The sequence below is a fragment of the Poecilia reticulata genome, linkage group LG7, assembly GCF_000633615.1.
Source record: "Poecilia reticulata strain Guanapo linkage group LG7, Guppy_female_1.0+MT, whole genome shotgun sequence".
NCBI lineage: Eukaryota > Metazoa > Chordata > Actinopteri > Cyprinodontiformes > Poeciliidae > Poecilia > Poecilia reticulata.
Window position 1 is genome coordinate 17015689 of NC_024337.1, and position 18306 is coordinate 17033994.

At 37.0% G+C, this 18306-nt stretch overlaps 1 protein-coding gene across 2 annotated transcripts in view; it reads left to right on the forward strand.

The window, feature by feature from the left end:
* The first annotated feature begins 3567 nt into the window (after nt 1-3567).
* kdm5bb (lysine demethylase 5Bb) overlaps nt 3568-18306 on the forward strand; it is a 30259-nt gene continuing 15520 nt past the window's right edge. Inside the window, exons 1-12 of one of the 2 annotated variants that reach the window (XM_008414414.2) lie at nt 3568-3959; nt 7358-7435; nt 7687-7809; nt 7900-8070; nt 10195-10251; nt 13576-13713; nt 13826-13919; nt 14918-15036; nt 15939-16097; nt 17242-17361; nt 17454-17612; nt 17738-17919. In XM_008414414.2, coding sequence (XP_008412636.1) covers nt 3807-3959; nt 7358-7435; nt 7687-7809; nt 7900-8070; nt 10195-10251; nt 13576-13713; nt 13826-13919; nt 14918-15036; nt 15939-16097; nt 17242-17361; nt 17454-17612; nt 17738-17919 — 1553 coding nt within the window. In that variant the 5' untranslated portion in view covers nt 3568-3806. The remainder of the gene's footprint in view (nt 3960-7357; nt 7436-7686; nt 7810-7899; nt 8071-10194; nt 10252-13575; nt 13714-13825; nt 13920-14917; nt 15037-15938; nt 16098-17241; nt 17362-17453; nt 17613-17737; nt 17920-18306) is intronic. The other variant, XM_008414415.2, reaches the window with a different exon arrangement.

An 18306-nucleotide genomic window follows, 5' to 3' on the forward strand; every position in this document is an offset into this window, starting at 1 on the left:
TCATTATAAAGCAGCAATGCAACCCCAAACCATTACTGCTATCACATTTGCCTGTTGGTATGGTGTTATTTATCTGAAAGTCTGTCATAGTTTTGTGCCAGATGTAATAAGAAACCCATCTTCCAGAAAGATCCACTTTGTTGCATTTGGGCAAATGTGATCTTTTTCGTCCAAAATGACTTTTGCCTTTAAACTCTCCCACGGAGGCCATTTTCACTCAACTCAGGGGAGACCTGCATTGCTTTACATGTTCCCTTTTGACCTCTTGGATGACTTATTGGCTGGAATTTATATTGCTTTACCAAGTCAGTGGACTCCAAAGTGCTTTACACTTCAATTAGTCATGAAGACATTCACACACAGATGGTAGTAAAGCCTTTCTATTGCAGCCAAAGAAGCCCTCTGACCACCAGAGACGGGCAAAGCGGGTGAAGTGTCAGCCTCACATCAGGGAAAATTAAACCCTACCATTCTTTTTAGGAAGGAAATATTCTTTATTGTCCCACAACGATAAAATATAGGCGCAAGCTAAAGGTAACTAAAAGCATACATGTTCACGAAAAGGTAAAAGACATATGAGTAGGGGAAACAGACTGTAGAGTAAGGACAAATTTACAACATAAATCATACCATAGAGTTTAGATTGAACAAAATGTGAAATCGCATACGGTAATTTAAGGAAAAGAAAAAATTTACAAGATCTGCATTTGTGTATATGAAAAACTATTTACAATAAGCAAAAAAACTGCAAACAAAATCTGGAACGTAGATGCTTATCAAGTTTCTAGGGAGCAGTAATGGTAAAAAAAATTTTTTTTTTAAATCTAACATCTGCTGGGAGGAAGGATCTGTGATAACACTCCTTTGTGCACCTAGGATGCATCGGTCTTTCACCGACGAAGCTCTCCAGTCTATTTTATATGTAAATCTCCACCAGCCATCTAAACTGAATCAAATTTATGCCATTCTTGAATTGTGGTTGAGGGCCACAAATACTCTCAACCACAGGCAGAACTTTAGACTGCCCTATTTTAAAGGCATCATTAAAGGTGACAAATACTATACATACCACCTGTGATTCTGTAAAAATATATATATATATTTCTTAACATGAGACATACTCTAAGTTACATTTTCTATGTTTTGTCAGTATTAAATGATGCTACTGCCTTTTAAAGTGCATTATTAATGTTGGTCAGCGATGCCAAAGAATGCTGTCAACACTAGATAGCCAAATGTCAATAAAGTGCMAGTTTTCCCCCACAGAAGGAGTTTACAGTGAAGCCAATTGGAAGGTCATCACAATATGTATAGAGATGGTTGACAGAAGGCCATTTCATTAGTTAAAACGGTSAGATCGGCTGCTGTATATGGAGATGACCAACAAAAAGACATAAATGTTTGAAGGCTAAATTAAAGTTTCAAGTCAGGAATGTACTTGTGCAGACCACCAAAAGCAGAAAAAACAAAAGGTTTTTGTGGTGAACGAGGAGATGGGGAGAGATGGAGGCGACTCCTTAAGAGAACAGCCAAAGGAAGAAGTAGTAAATGTTTTTGTCAAAAAGTAGAACAATGAGCAGCAGCAGATGGTGAGCTCTGACCTGAACATAATGGAGTCAGTCTGAAARGACAGGAAGAGACCGACTGAATCCACTGAACTGACTCCTTTGATATGTTTGACAAGTCACAAGAAAGACTCAATCAGTTGGGTGATTCTTTTAAACTCCTCATTATTATGAACTTYTTTATTTTTAATCAAATGACACACACAAAAGAAAGTCCTGTCAAATTACAGGAAGTCTTGTGTATATTTATGAAATATTTTGTTTACGTTATGATGTATTTAAGCCAACCAACTGCTTTGCAACTGAAAAACATGTCTGTGGTTGTTCTGCTGTTCGGCGGCAGATGTTTCCAACCGTTTGTGAGGAACAACCAATCAAACTTCCCACTCTGGCTATTTAAACAACGAGTCCCGGCCAGCCTCCGAGGTGTCACCTGCTCAAGATCCATCCGCGAGAATGTAAACATATAACATCTTTTTTATTATTCAAATKACTTTTATCMCAATCCATGTGTTTTAATTACCTCTCTTTATGAATCGACACGCCATTTCTGTGTGTTGCCACCAGCTGTCAGGTTCAGGTTGTTGGCGGAGTGGAGGAAAAGTTGARAGTCGTTACATCTGCTGGTGTATTGCATAGATTTTACACTCATGAAAAGGCGTCGCCTGGTTGGCTGATCGTGTAATGACGAAAATCAAGAATCCACAAGAAACAGTCTACCATACAAACTGTATCCAAGTAAAAAAAAATATGTGTAAAAATATTCATCTGAAGTGCTAAGGTCATATGAACACATCTTAAAGGATGTACATGTTTTAAAAGTGAAAGTACAGTAAAGCCACGATGCATATTTTCAATTAAAAATATGTTTTTATTACTCAGTAATAAAGCCACTGGACTAATTCATAATAGTAATAAAAAACTTTTATTGCTACTGACTCATTTACATGTTTATGTACACAAATAGGGCCTACTACTGAATAAAAGAATGAATTGCTGTTAGTTTAATATATACTGCTCAAAAAAATAAAGGGAACACTTCAGTGTTCACTTAAATGTTAAAGTGTTCCCTTTATTTTTTTGAGCAGTGTATATTATCATCATCTATGTTTACAATTGGACTTTTTTTTTAACAAAGTAGTCAGTTTCCTACAATCCAGGCATCAGACTCRACAAACATGTGGAAGAAAGTGATCTAACCCGATGAGAGAAAAGCTGAGTACCACAGTGAAACATGGTGGCGGTAGCGTCATGCTGTGGGAATGTTTTATAACAGTGATAGGAAACCAGTTTCCATGTCAGAGTTGATGTGAAGATAGACAGAGCCTCAGGTAACATTTCTAGTGAATTRGAATATTACTGAAAAGTACTTAATAAGTATTGCACTTAATAATCTATGTTTACAGAAACTCCAAACAATCTAACTTGGGTACAGGACAGTGGCCCAAAAGATGCACACCACACTTTTAAGATTTTCCTCTTTTTAAATGTGAAAAGGACGAGCAAGGCACTTTATATTAGTGAAGAATGCTAATAATGAAATAAGAGAAGTGTTCAAACTAAAAACTTTTGGTATGGGTGGGTGGATTTCAAACTAAAACAACTTTAATTTCATTGCTTTTAACTAAGTTATTTCGAAACTGATTTGATTACCTCATTTAATCAGACGTTTTTAATAATATCTTTATTTGTAACTTTTTAGGACTTTGTAACTGAATCGTTTGTTTCACTTTTGGGTGTTGCCTAATGCATTATGAACCTACTAACAGTCCTTAATTTCGTCGCACTTCTATTAAACAATTGGATGTATTCTTTTCCATTACTACTATTTAAAACGAATAAAGTCAAAAATCTTTTAAGGAAGTTTAATACAAAACAATTAAACACCCGTATACAGCAGTTATTACAGTGTAAGTCTGCAGAGAGYGATGTATCTGCCGAGCATCAAGTAGAACCGTGCGGTGACTAGTTTTTTAGGCGGACGTGCTCACTGCCTTGGAACATTCTCTTGACTGTGCGTGGATGTGTGTGTATGTGTTTCGGTTAGATGTGTGTGAGAGTGTAATCTGCCTCCTCTCGTGTTGATGTCGACGCGCTGCAGGCCGACTGTGACTGGTGAATAACCGGAACAAAAATTAAAGAAAAAAAAAACAAAAAAGAAAAAACAAAAACAAAACACCTTCAGCCCGACCGCAGCACGCCGATCCCCTGAGTCACAACTCCGCTGGGTCCCGAACGACCATGAGCCTGCTTCGGCCGGACGAGTTCAAGCCTCCCCCGGAGTGCCCGGTCTTCGAGCCCAGCTGGGAAGAATTTCGAGATCCTTATGCTTTCATCAACAAGATCCGGCCCATCGCAGAGAGGACGGGGATCTGCAAAGTCCGGCCGCCGCCGGTGAGTGCGCCGAGTTGTTTTATTCGGTTTCTGAGGGCGCGGATGCTGAGTTAGTTCGGCTTTAGATGGACCGAGCGCTAGGATTTAAAGGGACTGTTCAACATGGCGGATACACACCGCGGTCCTCATTCTTTGTGCTGCAACCGTTAGCTTCTTCTCATTTACCCTGTATTTAACCCAGATATACTGATCTAGTTGAGGTGTACTAGCAGTCGTGTGTTTGTTGCGGGGTGTTAAATCCGTATCACAGTCGGAGGTCAATAAAGCCTCGGTGGTGGTCCGGTCATTGATCCTCTCTGCTGGCAGGCTAACCTTAGCTATACCTGTCATAATGAGGCTCTCAGCTTTGACACCAGCAGCTATGCGGAAGCTATTCGGCTCCTGAAAGCATAGCAAGAAAATGCGGATGATAAAAATAAAATAAATGACATTTAGCTTCATCTTTTACCGTGTTTGTCCTTTTAATGGCCCTAAAGCCATGAAGCTGACTTTCATAATTATTAATTTATTTAGTTGAAGAGCATCCACAGAGTGAGTCCCATCACTTTCATGGTCACTTTCTAATAAAAACCCGACGCAGAGTGTGTTCAATTGTTTTCATACACACGTTAATATATACGCATTTTTAACTGTTATGCAAGATGTTCTTGTTAAGTATGAATTTTTTAAAAAGTGGAGGAAAAAAGTCCTTCCTACTAAATCAAGTTATGACCTTTGAAGTATTGCTAAAAACGCAATATTGCTGAACATTTTATTGATGCAGGCTATGATAATATGAGCAACCACATAGTCAGCCAGGGTTCATGTATGAGCCTGTGTTGAAGGGTGTTGTCCTCCATGTTGGCTTTGTGGTAAGCTGGACTATTGAGTTGAGTCTTCCATCTGGCCATTTTGTCTGTCAGTGGGGGATGTTGGCCACAGACTTAAAGCAAAGAACTTGGGGCTCATTTTGTTACTTTGGGTGTTTTTGACCTCCTTCTTTTAAAAAAAAAAAAAGTGTTTACATTACACAATGATCTACAGGGTTGTGAGAAAGTATATCCTCCCGTACAGACTTATGACGTTTTTATTGTTTTTGTCCCAGTTAAGCAGATTTTAACACCAGTCGAAAATCAGCTGAGTAAATAAAACATGTGGTTTTTCAAGTTAAGGTTTAATTTAAGGTAGATGTACCATTCTGAGCCTTTGTGAAAAACGTAGTCACTCACTAATCCAAATAATCTGGTGACAACTATGTAGAAGAATATTGCCCCATTATTCTTTTGTGAATTGTCTTAATTTAGCCACACCAGAAAGTTTTAAAGCATGAACAACTTGTTTAAAATCATGGCATAGCATCTCAATCAGATATAAGTCTGCAATTTGACTCGGCTGCTACATAACTTTAGCTACGTTTTTGTTTAGAAATTCAGTGCTATCCTTGGCCATGTGCTTTAAATCATTGTTTTGCTGCATAAATCAAATAAGAGGCGAGTAGAAGACCCAAAAATTGTACTTGAGTAAAAGTAGCATTTCTTTTTCACCAGAACAGTCTTTATGACAACATTAGGTTGTGTAAAATAAAGTGAATGTGAACGGAAGCAGCTGGAAGTCTCATTTTTCTACAAGCAGAGGTGAGCAAAGCGCCCAAAACCTACTCAAGTAAGAGTAACACTACTTCAGCATATTTTTACTCAAGTAAAAGTAAAAAGCAGCATTCAAGAAAATGCTTAGGTAAGAGAAAGAAAGTATTCAGTCAAATGAAATTTGCATTTCAAATGCAGTGTGTACTTGAGGTGACCTTGAGTGTTGAGAAAGGTGTCTACAAATAAAATGTACTATTATTATTATTATTATTATTATTATTATTATTATTATTATTATTATTATTATTAACTGATCATAGCATTTGATTTAATACTTAAATTATGTAATGAGACAGAAAAAGGTTTAGTTATGTGTAAATTCTGATGTTTTAAGGCCTAAAAGGGAAGAAATACTGATAACTATTACAAACAAACAGATTCAAGCTGATTAAACACTTTTACAAATAAATATATTTCAGTATAAAACTTATGAAACTAATATTTACAGTATGTAATGAATATCTATGTTCAAACGAGGTCAAATACGTCCAGTTTTCACTTGACCTCCAAATAACATTTGGATAACAAGCTTGTTTACAAACAGGAGGTCTCACTTTGACATAAACAGTAGGTTTGCATCTGGTGCATTTTTAGTCAGAATATGTTTATTCTTCATTCAGTGAAGTTACTGTCACTGGGTAGAGTATCCTGAGATTTTACTCAAGTTACTGTATTAATTCTTCATAATAATATTAAGTAAAAAGTACATAGCTGTAAAATGACTCCTAAAAGTAAATATTTTTCAAGTACCTCTGCTTAAGGTGAGTAAGGTTTTCCTATAGCAAGTCATTACACTTGATAGTCCCAGAGCATTACACTACCACCACCATACATGACTGTCTGAAGATTTTTCTAAAATATTGTTAGTTTTATTCTATATTTAATGGGATACAAACCTTCCAGAAAGTTTCACTTTTGTCTCTTCAGTCCACTAAAATTATTCCCTGCACTCAAGCAGTCTCTCTCTCTCTCTCTCTCTCTCTTTCTCTCTCCCTCATTGTTAAATCATGAACTCTGACCTTGACCGAGGCAGGTGAGGCCTGCACTGTTTTTTTAGATGTAGTTTTTCGTTCTTTTGCAGACTTCCTGGTTGAGTCGATGATTGCCCTCGGAGCAGTTTTTACAGGCTGGCCACCTCTGGAAGGCCTTCACGTTTCCTTTATTTGTCGATAATGACTCTCACTGAGAATCACTGGAGCTCCAAAACCTTAGAAACGACCTTTTGACCTTCCCCAGACAATCACCTGCTCTTAAATCTGCTTAGACTGGGGCATGCTTCTTGACGTCTTTTAGCCTACTTCATGTTTCTAGACAGGTTCTGTTAAGTAATTTCCTAAATTTAACTCTGATCAGGCCTGCTATATTCATATAGCTTTAGTCATTTTAATTAATGAAATTCTGTTTTAAAAACTGCATTTTGCATTTATTCAGGTTATGTTTGTTTAATGGTCTGGACAAGTTTGACAGAAATAAAGTGTGTTAGGCGATTAGTACTGTTTATGTTCTCCATCAGCTGACATAACCAATAAATAATCAATATTTTTGTCTATATGATTATTTAAATCCAAAACAAGCCTATTGTTAGAGTTTAGTGTAACATTCCTTTAAGTTTGATATTCAGAGCAAATTCAAAAGTTGCCTCTTTCTTAATAGCGTAAATATATTTAAGGGATAGTTTTGTCGGGCTGGGTGTAGAGATGAAAGGGTGAATCCCGTCTGCAGGCTGCCAGCTATCATGACCTCCATGTTCCTTTATGTGTCGTTGCTCTTCAGGACTGGCAGCCACCATTTGCCTGCGATGTTGACAAGCTTCACTTTGTCCCTCGCATCCAGCGGCTCAATGAGCTGGAGGTGAGTTTTGTTTATCCGATTATGTCGGATGTGATTTTACTATTATCTGTCTCTGCGTCTTTTTGTTTTTTATTCATTTGTTTACATTTAGATTCTAGGTACTTTAAGAATGTTTCTTAGCATAAGGTAGCATTTTTTGGTAAGATAATAATGCTTTTTAATTTAAAAAAATATACTTTAGGTCACCACACTGTGATTTTGGAGAAATTAAATATTGATTTTCTTTTTTGTTTGTTTTTGTTTGTTTTTAGGCACAGACGAGGGTCAAGCTCAATTTTTTGGACCAGATTGCCAAATTCTGGGATTTGCAGGGATGTACCCTGAAGATCCCTCATGTGGAGAGGAAGATCTTGGATTTATATAAGCTAAACAAGGTGCATTACTTCCACCTCTCGTTATTCACAGACAGATATATCTCAGAGTTCAGAAACAGACACCGCTGACGTGACTCTGTGCCGTTTCAGCTCGTTGCAGATGAGGGGGGATTTGACATCGTCTGCCAGGACAGGCGGTGGACCAAGATCGCAGTTCAAATGGGCTTCTCTCCCGGCAAAGCCGTCGGCTCACACCTGCGAGGGCATTACGAAAGAATCCTCTATCCCTACAATCTTTTTCAGAGCGGAGCTAACCTGCTGGTGAGTTGCACGCATGTACCGGCATGACAGCAGTCTGCAGTCATCATCTGAAATGATGCTGTTTGTGGAAAAAAATGTAAAAAAAAAAACAAAAAACAAATGAAACGAGCAGAAACCAAACCGCCGTACAAAAGATTTCTGTGTGATTTGCTTTGGAGAAAAATATATGATATAATTTTTTTAAAGATAATTTTGAATTCTGCATTTCTAAGTTTTTGGTTTGGTTTGTTAGTAAAAGTGTGGATATTTAGTCAAGAAGGCTCCGACTGCAGAGGTCTATCATTCACCTATCTTCTCATGTCCCTGCACTCTCATTGTGACCCTCAGATACATTTAAGAAGTCACATTCAATTAAATTTTAAACCTAAAATACAGTTTTTAAGTTCTGGTCTGATTTATGAACAGGGGGCATGAAAGTGTTTGAATTTCAGTTTATTTTTTCAAGGTTTTTAAAGTGCTTGATTTCTGTATAAATCCTTGAAAGTGCTTCATATTCAAACTGCACAGTTCTGTACTAAGGTGTAATCTTACGTTTGATTAAAAGCCTAAATTTGGAAAACATTACTTACAGTTGAAACCAGATGGGTGCCTTTAGACTGCAGCCTGAAGTGACCCAATTCCGATTTTTTTTTTTTTTTTTTTTTGACGTAATGCGACCTGTATCTGATGTTTTTATGGCCGTCTGAACTGCACAGGTCGGATTCTGTTTCGAATGTGACCCATATCCGATACGTATCCGATTCAAATGCGACCCAACGTCCTGGCCGCATTCGTCAGAACTGAACGTCACTGATTCTCAACAAATCTCACTATTCTGCGTCCTGATACGCGCAAGTAGGAAGAAAAACAACAACCATGACGGACTATATGAGGATTAAGTTGTTAATTTGCTGCTCCGGCCGGACAACAACTTCAAATATATAAGCTAAGCTCCACCGTTAGCCTCCATGTTTACTTCCGCAAACACGGAGCACTTCTTCTTCTTTTTATGGCGGTTGGCAGAAYACTGAGAACGCTGACGCTATTGCGCCCTCTAGTGCGCATGCGGGGCACTTTCAAGTCGTTTGCCCGTTTACACTGCAGAAGGCATACAGGTCGGATTTACTGGCAGTGTGAACGGTCCTGGCAAAAAAATCGGAATTGCCAAAAAACTCGGAATTGAGTCACTTCAGGCTACCTTAACCCATATTTTCATACATGTAATATGAATGTCTGAAGTTAAGTCAGACTTCTTTAGATTCTCTTGTTTTTAGGTCAGTTAAAGTCACCAAAAGTATTTAATGTGACATAAAATTTTGCTATATTTTAGTTTAGTTTACCCCTGATCTAGAATAACTGAAACAGCCTTCTTTAGTTTATTTGTTTTATTTTTAACTCCAAAATCTTGCATTGGAAATGTTAGAAAACTGGAAATTTTTTGGAAAATCCTTGAATTTTACTGCGGGAAAAGTGTAGAAACCCTTAGATCTGTCGCAATAAATCAATTAATTACATGATAAATTAAGACAAAGTCAATCACTTCCATTTGCGTAAGTTATTGCTTTTCTCTTTTCTCTCTCTTTCTACCAAAAACTGGATGACGAAAGTCTTCAGTTTGGTGTTTTGGTCTCAACTAGCCATTTTTTTGAAGGACAGTTTTGTTTACAGAGACTTCATAGTTAATTTTATTTGTCGTTTCTGTCGTTTCGTTTATTTATTTTGGATATTTAAAATGTTTTCCACTTCCAGTGTTAAATCTCCTGTTGTAAAATCTGTTTAATCTGATTTAATGTCTGTCTTTTTAACCATCCTACCTAAAAATCTGCTTCCTACAGTGATCTGTCCAGCTTTTTAGGTATCGATATTAAACTACATATAAAGAGAACATGTGGAGTAAATCTGATGTGACAGAAATTGTTTTTTTTTCTTCTCTGTGTAAATATAATTAGTTCAGAGTGCAGGAACCAGTACACTCTGCAGCTGGAGCCTCTTATTATAGTTTAGTGTCTTGCTGTGACTTTAACTTAATTTGCACCGTAAAAAACAAAGAGAGCTTCTGTGATACTGTACTTGAATTGGTTCTGTGTGGCCGTTTGGTCAGGTCACTCTAAAATGTTTTATTACCAAAGCTCTCTTTTGCCTCAGGCAGAAGAACCAGCTTCCAAACTGATGCGTTTGGAGGCTGATCCTGACCTTGAAAAGGTACGTTTGTGTGACGATTACGAAGCTGCTAAAGCTTGAAATGAACCAAAATGCATGTCCTGTGTGGGTGGGTAGGTGGTCGTTGTGCCATACTTCCAGCTTGACTCGGCTGTATTTGCTCTCAAGTTACCTCGGTGTTACCACGTGCATCCAGCAGCCACTGTGGTTTTGTTTCTGTGCCAGGCAGAAATAAGGTCAGAAGTTAAAACTTTGTGGAGTTTTTGACTCTTAGACACAAAGGAGGAGGAGTTTTACTGTTTGAAAGCACAAAAAGACGCTGAGATATCAGTTAGTATAAAATCCATTCATCTGTTCACCTATTGTCTGAACCTGCAGAGGAGTTGGAGCCTGTAATGTACAATTACTTGCAAAAGTTTTCACACCTGTTGAACTTCTCATGTTTCAAACCTCAGTGTGTTTTAATTGCATTTAATGTGGCGGTGGGACTTGATTTAACTTTTGAGTTAATTGCATTTTAATCGAAATACAGCTCTGGAAAAAGTTAAACTGATAAGTTGCTCTTTATAGGTAAAAGTTTGAGTAAAATGAAGATTGGTCTTTTATTCTATGAACTACTGACAACATGTCTGTGAAATTTAGTATTAGCAGAAAAAGAGAAATGGTCAAAATAATGAAAAAGATGCAGTAATTTCAGACCTCAAATAAAGCAAAGAAATCAAGTTCATTTTCATGTAGAAACAACAAAACTAATGTTTTAGCTCAGGAAGAGTTCAGAAACCAATATTTGGTGGAATAACCAGGAGGTTTTCAATGGGGTTCAGTGCAGTGGGCTCTTAGTTTTTTCCAGACAAAATAAAAAAAAAATGTAAAGATTTTTTCTCTCTAGTGGCCTTTATTTGATAGTTAATTGACAGGAAAGTGGGTAATGAGAGAAGGGGGAAGACATGCAGCAAAAGTCGCCATGGCCGGGAATCGAACCTGCAACAGCTGCGTCGAGGACTAAGGCCTCCATATGTGGGTTGTGCTTAACCCCTGCACCACCACAGCACACCCAAAATTAACATTTTAAACAAAAAAACTTTTATCTGCTAAATTATTGAGTAAATACACATGTGGGGTCAACAATATATTTATTGATCTTTATCTGTTATTTAGCTTATTCAACCATCAGATTGGTGCTTTCAAGAGTTTCTGGAATCCCTGATCATTCATACAAAGCAGAAACACTTAAATCTAACCAAGTATTTTTGTCTAGTTTCTAGTACAAATATCTTAGTTTTGTCTTATTTCAAATGTACTAACTTACAAGTAACTTTTCAGCAAGATATAGGAGCTTGTTTTAAATCACTAATTCCTTAATATTAATGAAAAAGTTCTAGTTCCATTGGCAGATTATTTCACTTATAACAAGACATTTTCCCATGTTGTAAGTGAAATAATCTGCCAATAAAACAAGTACTTCTTCATCAATATTAATGAATTATTTTCTTAAAACAAACTGAAAAGTTACTTTTATAAAGTTAGTTTCTCTTATTTCAAGTTTACTAAGATATTTGCACCAGAAACTAGACCAAAAATACTTGGTTAGATTTTGTGTTTTTGCAGTTTGTAACATAATACTTATATATTTATTACTTAAAATATATTGAACTCCGAGGTTGTGGAAAAGCTCAAGCTGTGTCAATTCTTTTGTTTTTGCTGCTATTTCATTTTCTTATTTTAATTTCCAGAAGTTAATATCTCATCTTGTTTGGCTGAGCGCTGTCTGAACCATTTGTCCTCCATTGTTACTGATTAAACCTGAGAAGTTAAACACCAGGTGAAGCAGGCCTCAGCACAAGCCTGAAATTATTTTGGATTTGACATGTTTGTCTTGTTTGAGGTGACAAACTCTCATTAACCACATCCTTCTTTTGGCCTTATTGTCTTCTAGCTTCACAGCCAAATACCATGTGATTTAGTACTTGACACRATAAGCGACATGGCTTTCAAATAAAATCTCCAATTTTTAAAATCACTTTCTTTACTAAAGACAAAATTACAAACGACAAAACTGTCTTCAAAAAGTGGATTTTATTTCAATCATCCCTTCTGAGAGTTGTACAGTCAGGCTATGAGAATAAATGTTAACTTAAGAGAACATAACCATAATATTAGAGAAATAAAGACATATTTAGAAGAATGTCTTTAAGTTAAGAGAAAAGGTCGTTTTGATTAGAAAAGGCTTCCGTCTAGTTATTAGGATCTGATGTGATCACCTCAGTTTTAAAGTCCTGCTACTGATGATAATTTGATGCTGATGTAATAAAAGATTTCCTTATTTGTAAAACCGATGCCAAAGTATAACTACACAAGATGCCCAGCATTCCTCATTTATATTTTTGGTTATTTTCTGTGTTGGAGTTCTCATAAAATTATTACTTAATTCTCCTAATATCACAACTTTTTTCTGGTAATATTGACTCTTTATTCCCGTATTATTTAGACTTAATTGCCGTACGACTTTATTATTGTAATATCGTGACTTTATTCTCATAATTGTAAGAAAAATTGTAGCCTCTGTGTAATATATTATGGTAGAGTTGACATGAATTCAAGGTTCAAATAAATAGAAGCTGTGAAACAAGATGGCCGCCCTCTGAACTATGGAAACCCCAGGGGAGCATTGGTGGAAAAAAAATCCAGATTTTCCCAAAATTAAATCTTCGAAAACCAAAAAAAATTACTAATCAATAAAATTGATTTATCCTATKACAAGTACCTTTACTAATTGACTTTTTAAGTATCACAATGTAAAATCATACAATTCACTGCAAAAACACAAAATCTTCAGTAGTTTTGGTTTAGTTTCTAGTTAAAATATCTTTGAACACGACTTAAAAAAATATGAGTAGATTTMAAGCAAGATATATGATTTTGTTTTAAGCTAATAATTTCTTAATATTGATGAAATAATCACTGKCAGATTATTTCTATTATATCTAGACATTTTCCCATGTTGTAAATAAAGTAATCTGCCAGTGGAACTAGTACTTTTCCATCAATATTAAGGATTTTTTTTTAACTTAAAACAAACTCTTATTTCTTGCTGAAAAGTTACTTGTAAATTAGTTCTGTATTATTTCAAGTGTACTGAGATAGTTGAACTAGAAACTGGACCAAAACTTCTCGGTAAGATTTTGTGTTTTTGCAGTGCATTGACTCATATCAGCGATATCCTCCCAGTATCTTCAGACTTGTGTCCCATTCTGTCCGTATTTATAACTTCCTCATGTCTGTATTTGCAGGTATTTCCTGTCAAACATGCAAATCCCTGCTCATAGCCAGCAGGTTTGGGTTTTAAACTGACTCCGTTTCCCTCAGTGTGTCCAGAAACCCGAGCAGTCGGTGGAGGAGATGAGCGGCGACGAGCCCAAGCTGCAGGAGGCGATTCAGAGAGCGCCGGCCCCCCCGCCTGATGTTTGCCCAAGCGCTCGCCGAGCCAAGCGCATGAAGATGGAGGTGAGAGTCGCTGCGGCTTCACTTTTCACCGCGGGTTCCAAGAATAGCTTCAYAGTGTTTTTTACTGTTTGAGGTTGCCTCTAGTTTCACTTCTTGTTCTGTGCTGGTGCAGACTACCTGTGTGAAGACTGAGCCAGGTGAGACGGGGGATAGCAAGCCCAATCTGAGGAGGAGGATGGGCTCTATTGTCGTAAAGCAGGAACCAGGTCAGACTCTTCGTCTCAGACAGCAAAATGTAAAGCATGTAACTGATTTAAAGCTGAAGTTTGTAACATTTTTATAACATAAAATATGTTCTTCACTCATTTGTTAAAACTCACTATGTCGTSACTGTATGTTATGGGACAGATAAGCTCCTCTGCCTGCTCCCAGTGCTCCCCGTGCAATCTAGAAACAACCAGTTAGGGCTAGCATAGCCTGTCATGAATGCTACGGCTAGTTAGCATGGCCACTGATGATGTCAGATAAACAGTTTACCTGTAACTGTAAGTTGTTTCTCCACCATTAGCACAATTAGCAGCGACTATATGAGTTTGATTGACAGCGCTAAGACCCTCCTCTTTGCTCTGATTGGTTGTTTTTGGTCGGCAGCTGAGCATTTCTTGAATAGCTCAGGGAGGAGGTGGATCTTTTCACAGATTATCTGTGTTATGTTAAACTGTTATGACGTGACAKTTTTAACAGATGTGTAAAAAAACATTTTATATTAAAAGCACCTTTTCTATAGTCATATTTAATAAATTAGATTATTTAATAGTTAGCTTTTTCCAGTAACTCCATCACACATAATATAGAAAAATGACATAAAGCTTTATCTCTGTTATTCMTGATGATTTTCTGCTTCCAACTAATGAAACTTCAACATTTAAGATTAGAATATTTGTGTTGCTTTTATCTCCRTGGTTTGGTGCTGGAAAAGTTTGAAAACTTACCTTGAAAAGTGCTTGAGTTTTAAACCCAGGACTAAATATGATTAWATTTGACAAGAACATTCAGAAATGACTGACAGGGAACTTCTACTTCCCAAATTGTAACAGGATCAACATAATTTACTACAAAATAAACATGCACACTAAGAAAGTATATCTAAAGAACATTTTACCAGATTTTAAGTTACAGCTTGTAAATGAGAAACTAAAGTGAATTTATGTATAAAATATAAAAGCTGCTCCTGGTAACATTGAAGTTTCTTACTGCCTTGCAGAAAAACCGATTCCCATTCTAGTGAAACAGGAACCAGTTGAGTTTAAGGAACCAATAATTGAAGCAGACAAATTCAAGTCCCGCTACAAGAAGATGATTCCTCTCATTCCTCCGAGTCCAGTAAGTAGAAACATCTYCAGCCTTGAGAAGTTCAATCGCTGAATAATTGATGATGATGAAAGCTTCAGTTGAACGTCTGATTTCAGCGTTCATCAGCCGCCTCATGAAGGAGACGTTCATACATATTCTGTCATAGTTTCCAAAGTCAGAGATTCAACAGCTCTGGTTTGGAAATGTCACATTTAAAATGATGGATAAAAAGCCAATCATCATTGTACCATAATTAAATGGGATCTATTGTGCAAAATTCACTTTTCAGACATTTCTGTACTTTTATTTGTGTCTTTGTTGCTTTTAGAAACAGTCAAAAAAWTTTCTTTTTGTTTCTGGAAAACCAGCTGTTCCAAAACCTCCCAGTACTGACGTCACAGTCAGTGGGTSCTGAGCTCCGCCCACTTCATCATTACAAGACAGCCATGTTTAGTTCGCTGGTTTTACCCCAATATGGGGAAAAACATGTTTTATAGTTTACTTATTATTCAGAAACTACTGCAGCATCCTTTATGGTTCTACTTCTCTGATCCTGCCAGGAAAAGTCCAGAAATTTTCAGAATTTCTGGACCATAGTTAGTATGGTCATACTAACTGGTCCCAAACTCTAAAGCATCCATCCGTTCGACCTTCCGTCCTTCCGTTTATTTATGTGAACTTTGAACTTTAGGGTGAATTACATGTAGATCTCTTAAAATCGTCTCATTGTGCAGCTGATCTGCTCAGTTGTTCAGGATTTCCATGTAAAAACAAAGTGGGGCGTTTCAAACCTTCTGGCTTTCAGCCTCTGTGGATCTGAATGGACCAAAGTAAACTCTGTAATGTCTCATCTCTGAAAAGCCTGCTTAAGGTTCAGCAGACGTTTCTTTTTGTTGTTGTTTCCAGTTGATGTATCTGCCTTTGTCTCCCAGGTGGATCTGGTCGTGTGTCTGGTGTGTGGCAGTGGAGGYGAYGAGGACCGGCTGCTGCTGTGTGACGGCTGTGACGACAGCTACCACACCTTCTGTCTGATCCCCCCGCTGAACGAYGTCCCCAAAGGAGACTGGAGGTGCCCCAAGTGTCTGGCTCAGGTGACGCAAACGGCACATGATGTCACTACACTGTTTATATAGAACAGACCTGAAGCAAAGGGGAAATATAAGATAAAGTTACTTTTTTATATAGCAGCATGTAAGGAGGCAAAAGTAATAAAGAACCAACTGATGTATTTAAAGAAKGATATTTGATTAAAAAATGCAGGTTTTAGCTGTTTTTCAGATRTTTTTGATAGAATAATTTCACTAAATATCCTCAAAAGAATGACTCCAAAACAACCAGTTATGCTTATTTAGATCGTTTTGGAAACTGTGTGTACTTTTTATAATCAGCCTTAGTTTATAGTTCAAGATTTTGAGCCAAACAAGTATTTTGACTTTTCTATAGGATATATTTCTCTGTATTTTTTTYYYCAAAAGATTATGTAACATTTGCAGCCCTAAACAACTGACTGCACAGTTTTAAAGTGCAGTCCAATGTTTCAATAGCCTAAATTTAAAAGCCGTTATTTACAGCATTTTCATATACTTATTAAAAAACACATTTTCCTCTCACTGTCTGAAGTGAAATCAGACTAAACTCATCTTGTTAGAATGACCAAAGTTAATTTATGCGAGGCATAACATTTTGTTGCATTGTCCCTGCTGTAGAATGTCAGATATTATCACAAGACATGATTAATAACAGCACAATMCAAAAGTGTAATGGTGGAAAATGTTCTAACCTTACCTTGAAAATGTTTGAAAAGTTCTTGAATTTTATTGAGGGAAAAGTGAACGAACTCTGATTCAGYCTTAGTTTCACTGCAAAAACACAAAATCTTATCAGGTATTTTTGATCTAGTTTTTCATTCAAATATCTTATTGCACTTGAAATAAGACAAAATAACTTTAAAGTAAATTTCCAGCAACATATAGGAGCTTATTATAAGTTAATGATTCCCAGGTATTGATAAAAAGTATTGAAAGAATTAACTGATTATTTCACTTACAACAAGACAACTAGAACTTTTTCTTCAACGTTAAGGGATTATTGACTTAGAATAAAGTCCTACATCTTCCTGAAAAGTTACAAGTATGGTGCTTTTGTCTTATTTCAGGTGTAATAAAATATTTTCACTAGAAAATAGACCATTGCTGTGTTAYATATTTGGGATGTAAACATAAATTGCACCTGCAGGAATGCAGCAAACCTCACGAGGCGTTCGGATTCGAACAGGCACACAGGGACTATTCTCTGCGTGCGTTCGGCCAAATGGCAGATGCATTCAAATCCGACTACTTCAACATGCCGGTTCATGTAAGTCGTGTATTTTCCTACTTAAACATCCTCGTCTGTGTTGCTTTAAGCCTTTTTAAATTCAAATTTCATCCCTCTGGTGCTGGTGACAGATGGTACCCATGGAGCTGGTGGAGAAAGAGTTCTGGCGCCTGGTTGGAGCCATCGAGGAGGACGTCACCGTGGAGTACGGAGCTGATATCGCCTCCAAGGAGTTTGGGAGCGGATTCCCCATCCCAAATGGAAAATTTAAGGTTTCCCCAGCAGATGAGGTATTCTCTCTATGTCAGAGGAATTGTGATCAGTTTTGACTGCATTTCTCTGCTTTAATCCAATTTATTACGAAGAGGTGGATTTATTGCAGCATCACATCCGTTGTGTTTTTCGTCTTCTGCAGAAATACCTCAAATGTGGCTGGAATCTGAACAATCTGGCGATGATGAACCCGTCGGTTCTGACTCATGTGACAGCTGACATCTGCGGGATGACGCTGCCCTGGCTTTATGTTGGCATGTGCTTCTCCTCGTTCTGCTGGCACATTGAGGATCACTGGAGCTACTCCATCAACTACCTGCACTGGTACAAATACAGGAATACACTGCAGAAACACAAACACAGTTTGTCAAAGGAAACTCAGAACTTTGCTGAAAACACAGATGTTGTTCAAATAAATTATTGAATAGTTTTTTGTTTTTTTTCCGGGAGTCAAATATCTGAAAATACCCCAAACTTAACATTAAACCAAGTAATAATGATAATAATAACTCTTATTTAACCAGATAAAAACTTATTGAGATCTACAGTCTCTTTTTAAAGCGGACCTGGCAGCACTGTTTACAAGTATCAATAAAAAGAAATAATATTTCAATCCTAACTTTACTGGACAGAAGATAAGCACATTCCTGACCCCCTGCAAAAACACAAAATGTCACTAAATATTTTTTCGTCTAGATTACAGTGCAAATA